The 12,520-nt window shown below is 43.7% G+C and overlaps 1 protein-coding gene across 2 annotated transcripts in view; it reads right to left on the bottom strand.

Moving 5' to 3' along the window:
- Positions 1-386: 386 nt before the first annotated feature.
- LOC8039967 (putative phospholipase B-like 2) overlaps positions 387-12,520 on the bottom strand; it is a 62,887-nt gene continuing 50,753 nt past the window's right edge. For both annotated transcript variants that reach the window (XM_040213565.3, XM_040213570.3), the window contains exons 8-12: positions 8,696-8,788; positions 8,566-8,637; positions 7,360-7,512; positions 4,375-4,534; positions 387-753 (exon numbers count right to left, since the gene is read on the bottom strand). In XM_040213565.3, coding sequence (XP_040069499.1) covers positions 565-753; positions 4,375-4,534; positions 7,360-7,512; positions 8,566-8,637; positions 8,696-8,788 — 667 coding nt within the window. In that variant the 3' untranslated portion in view covers positions 387-564. The remainder of the gene's footprint in view (positions 754-4,374; positions 4,535-7,359; positions 7,513-8,565; positions 8,638-8,695; positions 8,789-12,520) is intronic.

Raw genomic sequence — 12,520 nt, forward strand, 5'->3', positions numbered from 1 at the left:
ATGAGCCAAAGTGCAGCCAGCACCTGCATTATTGCTGCGGCCGTGGAACCGCAGTTTTAAACTTCCAGTTTGAAACGGTATTTTTTAAGCTTCTGCTCCTGTCATTCATGACAAAATTACCATTATATCACCATGTCATTTAATTTACTAATTGTTTTCACTAACGACGTCCCACTAAAGCTACCACATTTCATCGCGTTTGATCGATTAAACGTGCCTGTATTTATTTTTTTGGGGGAAAAGGGGGGGGGGGGGGGGTGGGTCAGCTTCCATCTTAGGCTTTTCGTTTTTTTTCTACTGTTTTGTGCATTTATGTTTGGGGTTTATGGAATTTGGCGAAAACAGGGTACACAAAGTGTAAATCATGAAAGTGAATCAACGACTACTATTTTCTCATAAATTTTATTAGAACTTTTGATGCTGATTCATAGCCGTTGAAGGTATACTTCCTACAGTGCAGAGAGCGTTAAAACTGAGCTTGATTTACCGTGTTTATTTCACTCTCCTCATCTCTGTTTTCAAAAGCAGGAAACTAACCAGAGCCTAAGGCCTGTCAAACGACGCTCAGAAGTTTGGGCAGGAATCCCAGCGGTGATGCGTGGGCCCGAATGTCCACTTGTCCGGATGGCCCTCGTGTAGATCCTGAAAGCCACTTGTACTCCATTGGAAGGGAGGCACGGAACTGTCGTTAGTATATGTGGGGCCGTTTATGGCTATGAACTCGAGCCTTCTAGACATGCCGTAGTTGGTGAGCTGAAATAATAACAGAAATAAAGTCATCAGTGTGGTTGAGCTGTGCGCGGGAGCTTAAGGTTACAAGGGCCGTGCATCATATTCCGAGATACAATGCCTATCAGTTAAAGAGACACTGTAAGGAAAAAAAGTTTTGTTTAAAGCCCATAGATGGGACACGTATTTCTTTAAATAATTTTTCAACGCAAATTTTTTTTTTTTTTTGCGCGATCCTTGCACCGGTAGACGAAAGTTAGGTGCAGAAGGTGGAGGTCGCAGGCCGCTAAACCCCGCCCCGCGCTTACAAGAAGCTTAGATCTCTCATTGGCTGGAGAGATGATTGGCATGCGAAAGGTTGGTTGTAAATGTGTATCCCCGTGCAGTAATAGTATTTTAATCGACTATTTTTTATGTTTTAAAAGAAAATAATCAAGATAGAGTAATTATTGTTTTTAAATGTATTCTGAGATGAGTTAGAAATGTTAACAATCATGGCTGCCGCGTCTGCGGAGTGCGGAATGAGCGAAGCTGGTTGAGTTCGTCAATTTTGATGAGTGCGAGTGGTTTTCAATTAACATAGGTGTTTAGAGGAAGATCTCCTCAATTCACGTAATTTGCAACAAACAACTGCCGCAAGTACGCGCCTTCGAAGCACTATGCGAATGCTTGTTCTCGTAGCCGCGCTGACCCAAGCCTAGCATCCCAGATAAAACTATTCTAACCGGCTTGATTCTTTTCTTTGCGTGTGTTTGTACTGAATAAAGACGTTGATACCCGGAAAAGTGCCCCGCTGCCTTCTAATTTGTGCAAACGTCGTGATTGCGACCATGGTTTCAATACCAAAAAGACAGGTAAGAATTTGCGAGCCATTTGGTTAAAGGCAATCGGTCGTTCAGCTCGCATCAAGTTTGTCGAGTTATGTTTCAGTCATTATGCCCCGAAATGCAAGCTTTTAAGTTTTGCAGTGCACGTGGCCTACCATAGCGGAGATTTTTACGTCGCGTTTTATTTGTGCGTCATGACGCTCACCCAACTTGCTTGCGTATGCCACGTGAAAAAAAAAAATTGGAACAGTAAAGCTAGAAAGACTGCATATTTATTCTGTTGATTTTTTTAGTTCTCGCAGTCGCTTAGTACGTTCATCCATAGACGCCGCCTGGGGCTTGTATTGGACCGTGGCTTGTTCATAATGAAACACTCGAACGCCGCTTTCATGGGCACGTCTTCTGAGCGCTGCTGAAGTTTTTAGACGGGGCGGAAAAGCAGATGGACATCGACATGCAGCTTTTGTGTCCTCGTCTCACGGCATTGCAGATGACGGTAGACGGTGGTGAAATAGCAGACGATGCCGGAGGCTGCCACTCATCTGTTCTCACGACTCAGAACGGGCTGAGACAAGATTGGCTTTTAAGCCTCTTGAGACGACTTAGGACCAACTCGGCAGCAGCGAATCCGGTCCTAAGTCGCCGCAAGGGGCTTAACAGCCGCTCTTGTCTCAGCCGGTCGTACTCGGTGGCAAGTGTGTGAACGGGTCTTTAGACTTCCAGACTAGACGCACCGGACGACGTAAAAGGGAGACACTAGGCTTGTTGCCCTGTTGGGTCGAGCAGCCAAGCCAGCACAGTAGTAACAAGCGGGCCACAGATCTGTGGGCGGGACTTAGAGCGGGCTGTTGCCTCCCCTTTAATCGCGTCTAACGGCATAAATATTAGACGAAAAAAAGTTTTTCGTGGAAAATTTATTTTAAAAAATCCGTGCCCCACTTATGTCGTTTAAAAAAAATATATATATATTTTTTCCTTGCCGGGTCTTTTTAAGATAGGTGAACTCTGGGCGCGACCTTAGTGACGGAACTATAGACGCTGACTGCCTAAGACATGCAAAGCGTGGCAAGTTTGGATCATTTAATTATCACCCTTCAGCCAATGGGATCGCAGACTTAGCCGATAAGAATTCCGAAGGTGAAATAACGAAGCAGAACCACGAATATAATAAACCTGCGTATCTTAAGCCGTCCGGAATAACGCGGTTCTTCGGATAATTTGATCATTCTCGAACGTACTATGTTCAAACTCACACCAATTCCCATCGCAACCGACCTTAAAGTCCGATGGAGCCAATCAAATTGCAGTAAAAGTGCATGCTCATGGCACTGGTCGTATTTGTGCGTTTCCTATCACCGTCTAAACAAATCACGCACACAGAAGGCATACTGACGGCCTAGCGATAGGCCTAACATCAGGCCAGCGCATACCTGCGTCCCCCCCCCCCCTCCCAATGCGCCGCCAGCATTTCGGCTGGCTCCTTAGCAACGATGACGCCGTTGCTATAGAGCCACGCGACGCGTCGCAGCCAATGGGAATTCAGGTGTCGTTTCGCTGCTACAGACAACGCCGGGCTTCGCTCCAAGGGACCAGTGAATGCTTTCGCATTAAAAGAAAGAAAAACAACGAGCGCCTCGACGACACACTTTTACAGCTGCTCAAGTGACCCCATCAGATCGTGGAGTCGGCTGCGCTCGGACGAACTGTGCAACATATCAGATGTGTGTATCACCGCCTGCTCGAAGCCAAAACGTCTGCAGTGGTTATTGTTGCTTGCATATCAAGACGCCGGGGGCATAGTTTAGTGTGGTCAATGTTTTCACTTCGTGAATTTTTCTTCGATGTTGCTATCGGATAATGCCGCAATCTGGTCGGCTGTAGGGCAATAATACGTTGCTCGGGAGTCATCACGTTCTGCGTGTCTTAGCATGTCAGTTACTATAATAGTTTTCTTGGACGCACGTCAGTGTCGTATTATATGCATTAGCAACATCGTTACTATTTCCGTCTTTTGATATCCTGGGGTTGCTGGAAAGCCATGGCGTAGTTCATGAAGAGGCCCAGGTGCTCTGCTCGGTTTAAGTAGTTTCCCTAAATGCCTCGTAACATAATAAAGATTTCTAGATCGTCGCATTGACTCGTCCGAAAGGTAAAATTCAGATTTTGTATACAGAAATGTTGACCGTATAGCCTCAGAGAAATGACCGTTTCAGTCACGTCTGCTAGAAAATCTCTGAGATATCATTAGGACCCCATAAAACCTTATACATAATGAAATTGGCATCCAAAATTTCAGTTGGGCAGCATAATAAAAGCTGTTTTCGTTGTGGTCCACAAAATGCTCGCGTGCCGAAGCAAAGGATCGTATACATGTTGCACCATGTTTCGATTTAATTTCTTCGTAATTTATCCAGTTAATTGTAATGTTAGTAAAATATATAGCTGGGATTATCTGCCTGATAAAAAACTCAGAAGAGAGAGCGCGTTATCACCTGCTGAACTCTATATAAAAAAAGGCATCAACAAATGTGTACGAATATTCGGGGTCTCTATACAAGTGGAAAGGTTTACTGCTGCAGGTCGCCCGCAGAATATCAGACAAAACGTCGCACCTAAAATACTACTCGATAAAAGGCAAAGTAAAAACTAAGAATAGTTTTAAAAAAGGAGGCCGTTAGCTGGAAATAACAAGTAGATAAACCGAGATATGAACGAAATTAGACCATCCTTTAACATTTAGAAATCAACTCCGTAAGAACTTTGTAGACTAGTCAAGAGGGATTATCCGCTTCAGCAGGCGCTAGGGGAAATTGCTCACCTTCATATCCGTTGCTCCGACTGCTCTGCGGGCCATGTTTGGCATGTCATAGCTGCCTTCCGGATCCAATAGGTCATAACGGGAAGAAATGGCATAGATGGCGTTGTACGGAGGTGTGCAGTTGCATCCTGACACAGGATCGTGGGTGTAGTCATTATACCTTGAGAAAAAACAAAAACAAAAAAAAAAAAACGCACGTTGCAAATGTAGTTAGCGTGATGGTTCTACCGAAGCAGTTTTTTATGCACTATAAGAGCTGTCCTCAGTAAACACAATTTGTGTTGTGCAAAAAGCAGACCTCTCTGTTTATGCGGTACAGTTACAGAAATAGCTGCGATATCTTATCAGACTTTTATGTATCTTTCTGTATCTCAAACCTTACGTGGAGAAACTGCTGCCAGTGTCCGCTGGGAGAGTGACACACTGATCTTAAGTATGAAACTATTTATGCTAACCTAACGGGACACCTTGACGTCATCAGACAACGTGACTTGACATGGTATGATAACTTCACGGTGTAACGTGACGATATTGACGATAGACCACCCTCTATCAACTTCACTTCGACTGGGGAAGGAGCCCATAGCAGCGATCGCTGTAAAAATTATGGCCGCTTCGGCGCGCGATTACGTTTCTAGAGAGACCCCTCTGCTGTCTCGGCTGATACAGCACGACTCAGGGACTACGTGAGTGAGACATCAGAAAAGTGGGCAGGCGCCTTTTCAACATCGTCTCCCTCGCTCTTTTGTTTTCGGGAGATTCAATGAGGACATCAGCCGTGGAGGCCGGGCTTTATTGACAGGCAGCATATAGATATTGATTGGTACCGTCCTGTGGTGTACGCCATGAGCTTATTTCAAGGAGGCGAGCTGACAGCCGCTCCCCTCTCAGTCAATGTTTTCTCACATGCACCGGAAGCGGAAAAAACAGTTACGCTACCTTCCGCTAAAAATTGTGAACGACACAAGTCGTAGCGAATTGTGTCCTGTGTGGAAAGCAGTTTGGTTGGGTAGGAATGGTACGGAACTGTTAATTGGTTGTCAGCAGGGAAATCGCTTCTGATGATAAGAAGGACCAAATGAAATCTTCGAATTTTACCACCAGGTGCACATGCCTTTTTCTTTATATACTTAGCAGTGATAATTTCCGATGTACAAATATACATTTCCTTGCCAATTTGAAGCTCAAGAAGTTGACACATGAGAGGCTAGACTCCATGAAGCAAGTCTGCAGCGAAGATCCGACGTACATCGCCCTACTACAAGCTGGCTTTGACCACGGCATCGCCGCTGGGCAAAACTTGTCGCTTTTTCGCGCCATGCTCGCTCAATATATTTCAGTCTAAAAAAATAGTTCTGAGGCAGCTCATCAGCCACTATTAGACAGCAGGATTCCTTACCTCCTTTTGAACTAATAATGTTTAAAGGAAAAGTGAAGGTGCCACAGCAGTTTCTACTGTGCGTAACTCTAGAGAGGGAGACGCCACACATTGGAAAAGATGAGAAAGAGAATCGGAGAGATACTGCTTTCCACGTATGCAACGAAAACTTGTGCCGCCTGGCGACGAAAATGCGAAACAGAGGAAAGGGTATTTAATGCATGTCGTTGAAGTTCCTAACAAAGGAGGCCTGGCGGTCTAACGAATCGACGTTGGCAGGAAGCCGCCAGTGATAAGTGATTCAGTGCGCAGAAAACGACAAATATATCCAAACCTACGCGAAAAAATTCTTACATAGTGATGAAAAGGTTATCGATAATGTCTTCAATGTCTTAGGCTTACTCTCGCTTGGCTGGGGCACAAACGTGTAGCAAGTTAAAACATACTTTTTTTTTTCGAAATAAGTAATACCTAACTTAATTGCACTCCCATTTTACGCTCCACTGGAACGTCTTTTCTGCCCGTTCAATAGTATAAAACTGATCGTTCAGTCAATAATTTAGACCCTTTTGAAAATTCAGTGCCATCTGGTAGCTCAGATAGCAATTTATCTACTGCCCCCCTAATGGTGTTATTTGTCCTGCAGTCCGTAGTGTTTTGCCGGGAACCTTCACTTTTGATAGTCAACGGGAGATGAGAGGGTATGCTTTACCTTGCAATTCTTTCTGGATCTCTCTGCTTCTATGATGACAGTATAAATGCGGTAGGAATGAAGCACCAACTGAAATTGATGAGGTAATAAGCGTTTATACATCCAGGTGCTTTAAAGGTGATTATGTGCTGGCAACAGATTGACTGCACCCGAGTTAGAATGAACGCTTACGCAACTTTCGTATTCAATTCCCGCGTCGCGTCGTACTCACGTCTCGAGCGTATAGCCCTCGCATCATCCGCTTCGGAACATCTTCAAAGTTTTCCATTATCAGTAACGACAAAGTAGCCATTGCTACGACACAAATGCTATTCCTGAGATGATGATAGTGATTAAAGGGACAAGAATGAATTTCGGAAAGGGTCTATACAAGACCTCATAAGCTCACGAACCTGCTTTCAAGTAAAACCAATGTGTATTTTTCTAATGTTTTACGTAACTGAAAAAGCAGGCTATTGTGCTCAGTTGGATGTTCGTTCTATGTGAGAATAACTGGATTAATTAATATTAAAGTAGTTTTAGATAGCACACATGATTCGCAGAAATGTTCCTTGCACCCAGTATTGCATAATGAAACGCAGATGCCTACTGTCCGCGGTATGGTTTGGTCCTGCTGCATCTTTCACAGGAGTCTTATAGCCAGCCCCTACATCACTACTGCATCTCTAATATTATTCCGATATTAGTTCGAAGTACTATATTTTACAAAGATATTTTATTGCAATCTGGTTCCTTCTCTTAATTCCAAGGCTAATTTGTTAGGAATAAAGTTCGAAGCTAAATCATGCAGCACATTTTGTTGAGAGCAGCCCCTTTAAAAACACCTGAAGAGAGATACAATAAAATTACGAAATGATAGCGTTGTATTGTTCAGACAGTCCTCAAAAAAACATACCTCATGAGAGCTGTCATGGAGTCAACGTCCTCGACCTTGCCCTGCTCCCTCCTAAATAGCTGTGCCCGAGGACACATGTCATGGCTGTAATAATTTCCATATTTTTTTACCAGTTGGGGTTGACCGCTTAGGTTGAAGATTTCAGGGAGGAAGCTGAAATTCGAAAGAAGCTGGTTAGCCGCTTAATGTTCGGTAAAATACTGAGCAAGCGCCCACTAAAAATTTAGAGATAATTCATTAAAACTGGAGAATGGGCCCTCCTTAGGTAGAAGAATATGTAAATATACATCATGCATTTTCTGAAGGTCACAAAACTGAGGAGTGGGCTCCTATTTTGGAATGGGCAGATACTTGGTATTTTATGGTAGACTAAGGTCCGACGTACACATCGAGACACTGTTAGCGCGAACACGACATCGGCGCCTTTTCGCATTTTATTTGGAAAAAGTATTAGTGGGCACATAATTATACCTCTTATATTAGAGCCCTAATTGAGCCCTTTCTATGACAATGACATCTTTGATGACAATCTTTCTGTTCTAAGAGCAAAACAAAGAAAACTGGCGATCGCTTGTTCGCGCTAACAGTGTCGTGCTCTGTACAACCTCGGGTTTCAGTTGGGATGACAATTCGATCAGAGCTTTCCCCTCCTAAAATGCGAGGAAAGCCGAGTTGGGGCAAGCTATAACGTAAAAAGGTCATGAGAAAGAATGGAGTGAGAAAATGTAAATTGCGTGATGTGTACGTCGGCCTTTTAGAGAAGAAAAGACAAGAAAAATCATTGCCCTTCCAACACATTCGAACAAATATGTAATGCCGATTATATAAACTTCTGAACATATACTCAGAGAGAAGTAAGGATTCTTTGTTACTCGCAACTTAGTGGTATGAGAAAAGGTTGTAGAGGCAAGTTGTACGACTTAACGTTTTATTAACAATACAATGACCAACTGCACCGTTCCTCGCACACTTCTTGTGAACGTTCGTATTTATTTGCTAGACTAGTCACTAAAAGTACTTCCTCACGTTTTCGAGTTTGAATCTTGTCCGGCACCTAAGGTGAAATTTTATATCTTCATATTATTTTACTAGAAATACACCACACCAGATTGTCTGAAGGAAAGGCATGGGTGGGTTGAAACTCATAAGTTGAACTTGTTTGATTCAGTGGACACAGATCATAGTCGGTAACGAAAGTGTACTTACGGGATATTGTAACTTGCCCAGTACTTTTGATTTTGAAGATATTCGCTGACATCTTTAGTCTTCGTTGTATTCCTGTAGAAAGATTACGCATTTCATTATCACTTCCCAGAGGAAAAGACTTAGAACTTACGGCATCTGCTCCAAGATCCAAAAAGTATCTTTTCCGATGGCGGCTCCAGGAGTGAACAGCTTGTAGTCCAACACCATCCACTGGTTGTTTAACCTAGAATGAGGAAAAATTGCAGTCAGCTTGAAATACATCATTGCTATCAAAGGTAAACTGCTCCTAGGGATTGATTCATGAAATTACATTCGTTATTTTTTGTTCTGCACGCTTTATTACGTATTACCCAAACTGATGATATATAGTAAATGCTTGTTTTTTCGGCATCAGTTCATGTTGCACCTAACACCAGAAGTTAGAACATCCTTTATGATCAACCTGATAACATCTCAATAATACTGACAAGGGCCCTTGAAATGCAAGCCTGCCTTTTAATTCCAGGTGACATTCCGTTTTAAATTATATGGTAGTCGAGACACCACAGCCATTGTGTGCCTCTTTCTCTGCTCTTAGCGCAAGGTCTACTTGCGGAAATAGTCAGTCAGAATAGTATAATAAAATACGACATGTGGAGTACAAAATGTTTACACTTGTTTGATACCTTCCCATAGCTGAGAAATTGGTAAGAAAAGGTTGTCGTATAAAACTTTAATACAACAGAAATTGTAAATCATCGTTCTTTCCAACCAGACATCATCACCTATTGAGATGATGTGGATTGTTCGCCAAATAAGAGAAGGCACCGCAGCCAACTCGAGGGCACATGCACTCTCGTAAAAGAAGGCAGAAGGCGACTCGGTGAAAAGGAACAGCTTAAAATCCGTGGTCCCGGCAGACAAGTAATGCACCGGACGGACGTCTGAAGGACCGTGGGGGCACCACCAAGGTACCGCGGACCCTCCGCCTACACCGAGCTTTTCGGAGAGCATCTGCGCGTCACCATCACCAAGGCTGCGTGACAACGCCAGTGCGAAAACTCGTGAGCGGGACGCTTATGACTAAGCCTGACATTTTAATATATATATCGTGTGCTCTATATAATGCTATTTAATTACCGTATTTGCTCGAGTAATAGCCGCGCTGTTCAGGAGAAAAGCTTGGGGGTCTGCTTTCCCGTGGAGCACAGGGATAGCAAAGCACCGCGATGGGCAGAAAAATGGCAGCGATTTACGGAAAGGAGATAGCGTCTTCACGCGAAAATGCTACCTGCTCATATTGCATTTTTACGGAAAATCATGCTCTCGAGCTCATGATTCGCTGCGTTGTTTGTACATGGCGCGATAATTGCATACGGAACCCCCCTTTGTAAATAAGATTTTTGTTTCACCTACAACCAATTCTGGAATCTCGAGTCCATTGTTTATTCTAACCATCACAGTCATGGCCACAATATGTTTCATGGGACCTACATCGATACGTAGCTATTTATATAAGATATCGATTGGTATATGTTTCTTGTTCATTGAATTCACTGGAAAATTTCAATTCGCCCCAAATATGGACAAACATTGAAAATACGCAAATTTTGAGGTCGACATTCACAAAGAAGCCATTATTATTGTCTTCTAACTTTCTTTCTGAAGCGTCCATACGGTGTAGAGACAGTGTATATAAGTCTTGAGTGTAATATTTTTGTTGTATTTTATTGACAACTAGTACTGTAAGCCAATTTTAAGTCCGTCACTCAATACCTGGTTCAAATATGCTGGCTTCACAGCAATGCTACTGGCGGCTTCATAAATACCAGATGGTTTTAGGAGCATGTTTATTATAATTAGTTTGCTGTTATATAAGCTCATGGCAACTCCTGGAACATGGGAGGCACGTTACGGAGGGCCAAATGAACCATTCATGTTAACAGTTATGCCACACGCAGTCTAAGAGCGGGGACAGCTAGACATTATATCTCGAGATCTGGCGGGCGAGTGTTGTTACCGAATAAATCTCTGAAGTAGAGTACGATTAAGTGAACTTGCATATGCAACCTAAGTTATATACGAGAGCCCGGTTTCTGAGAGAAATGAAACCCTTTACTATTATTTCAAAAGTCGTTACAGCTAGAAAATACAATGATTGAAATTTTCTTATTTCTATGTAATTTTGCCTTAAAATTTCATGGCTGGAGAAGCTTCTTGCCATCCCCTTTACTATTAAACACGAACAGGAGCGAAGCTGGTAGAAATAATGTAGAGCTTCCGAAAGCGGCAGCCGACGTTCATGAAGAGAGTTGAATATCTGGTCGTAATTTCTTCACGCAGTTTAGTTAATCACAAACAAGATATTTCTGACAGCCACGTATAGCTTACTTCAAAGGGAATCGTCTTCATAATAAAAATATTGAAACTTCTTTTTCGTCAAACGAAGTATCGACGCCCATCTTGTAAGTAGTAACCTTGTTGTTCACCGAACTGACTCAAACGCCGGTCCCTTTTGAACAGCGCGAGGAAGAACAATGATAGTCTAAGAGTACGACAAGCTTTGGTTACCGCGTGCCTCCGACCGAAGCTCTGTACTGGACCGGTTCGCTGTGCCCAACTATCCTTCCCTCACCAAAGGACATCACTGCGCAAACTTCTCCGACTCCGTTTAGTCAAGGTTGTCTACAGGAGGCGGCGAAGAGAGCCGGCATTCGACGTTAGCCTGCCTATCTCATGAATGCGCGGAACCTTATTAACGGGGGGGGGGGGGGGGGGGGGAAGGGGGTCGCAATGCATCTATAGTTATAACCGCTGTGATTATTGACAGTTGCCGGCAAGACCACTGTCTCGAGCACGCAAGCACCACACCAAAAATGAACTCGTTGTCAGCGGCAATCTACGCAGTAGTGATTACACGACCGCGTACCGGTACGAAACTCATCCGGATCAAAACGGGCGGTGGGTGGGAATCGAACACAGAGGGTTCTGCAGTGCAAGCTCCCGCTCCGAGCTGAGACGTGTTAGCCCACTCGGCCACCGATCCCCCTCTATATCTTTTAAGTTCGTCTATCAGATTTTGTACGTGTCTCCTAAAGCTTGCTGTCCTCGCGTATCCGCCGATATTATTATCGTCCTTTCTTTTTCTTATTTCTGACCTCCGTTCCCTTTAAATGAAAATACATACAGCACGCTCTTTCTCGGTGATGCTTTTCAGCGAATAAATTCACATAGTCGTCAATACGAATACAATATGAAATCAAAAATAGAAAATGAGAAGTGATAAACACGCAAAAGGACGCACTTTGCTAAGAAAGAACAGATAGGTTTAAACTTGGAAGTAGGTGGTCCCTCGTATTTCGTATGTCCACGTTTCAATTATGGCTGCAGTTTTCAGCCATGCGCCGACTACTTTGCATACTGCGCCGACTACTTTGAGAGACGTACGCGAGTGATATACCACAACCGATATTTCCGGCCCTTAACCGACCTCAGCGTCGATGCATTAAAAAGATTCATGCCTCCAACCAAAGCTGCTACTGTGCTGTCGACGGATATCCTCTGCCAGAAGTGTTTTCCACGCACCGGTGAGCATCTTTCAGCCTGTACGGTGAATGACCCATCTGCTAAAGGGCTTCAGACAACTCCCTTGCAGATGCCCTCAGTCGTAAACCAGAACAGCCATTAGTCTTATGCGCTAAGGAGACAGCGGGAAATTGAAGGGTCATACAGCAGACAAGTGCTTAAAATGTTGGCTACAGCCTGGCAACGAGTGAATTAAACTCTGGCACTGAACCCTCCAGCCTTAACTGTGACGAGTGGTGGGCGAACCTCAGAGAAGCCTTTTTCAAGCCACCGTCTTATCAAGAGAGATGCCAGCTGCTTATTCTTGTGCTTGAAAGTGTAACTGTTAACGTGGTAGCACGTTTAATCGCAGAGGCATCGAGCTATGTCCAAAAAATTTCAAACGACTTCG

The sequence above is a fragment of the Ixodes scapularis genome, unplaced genomic scaffold (assembly GCF_016920785.2).
Source record: "Ixodes scapularis isolate PalLabHiFi unplaced genomic scaffold, ASM1692078v2 PGA_scaffold1__304_contigs__length_218370807, whole genome shotgun sequence".
NCBI lineage: Eukaryota > Metazoa > Arthropoda > Arachnida > Ixodida > Ixodidae > Ixodes > Ixodes scapularis.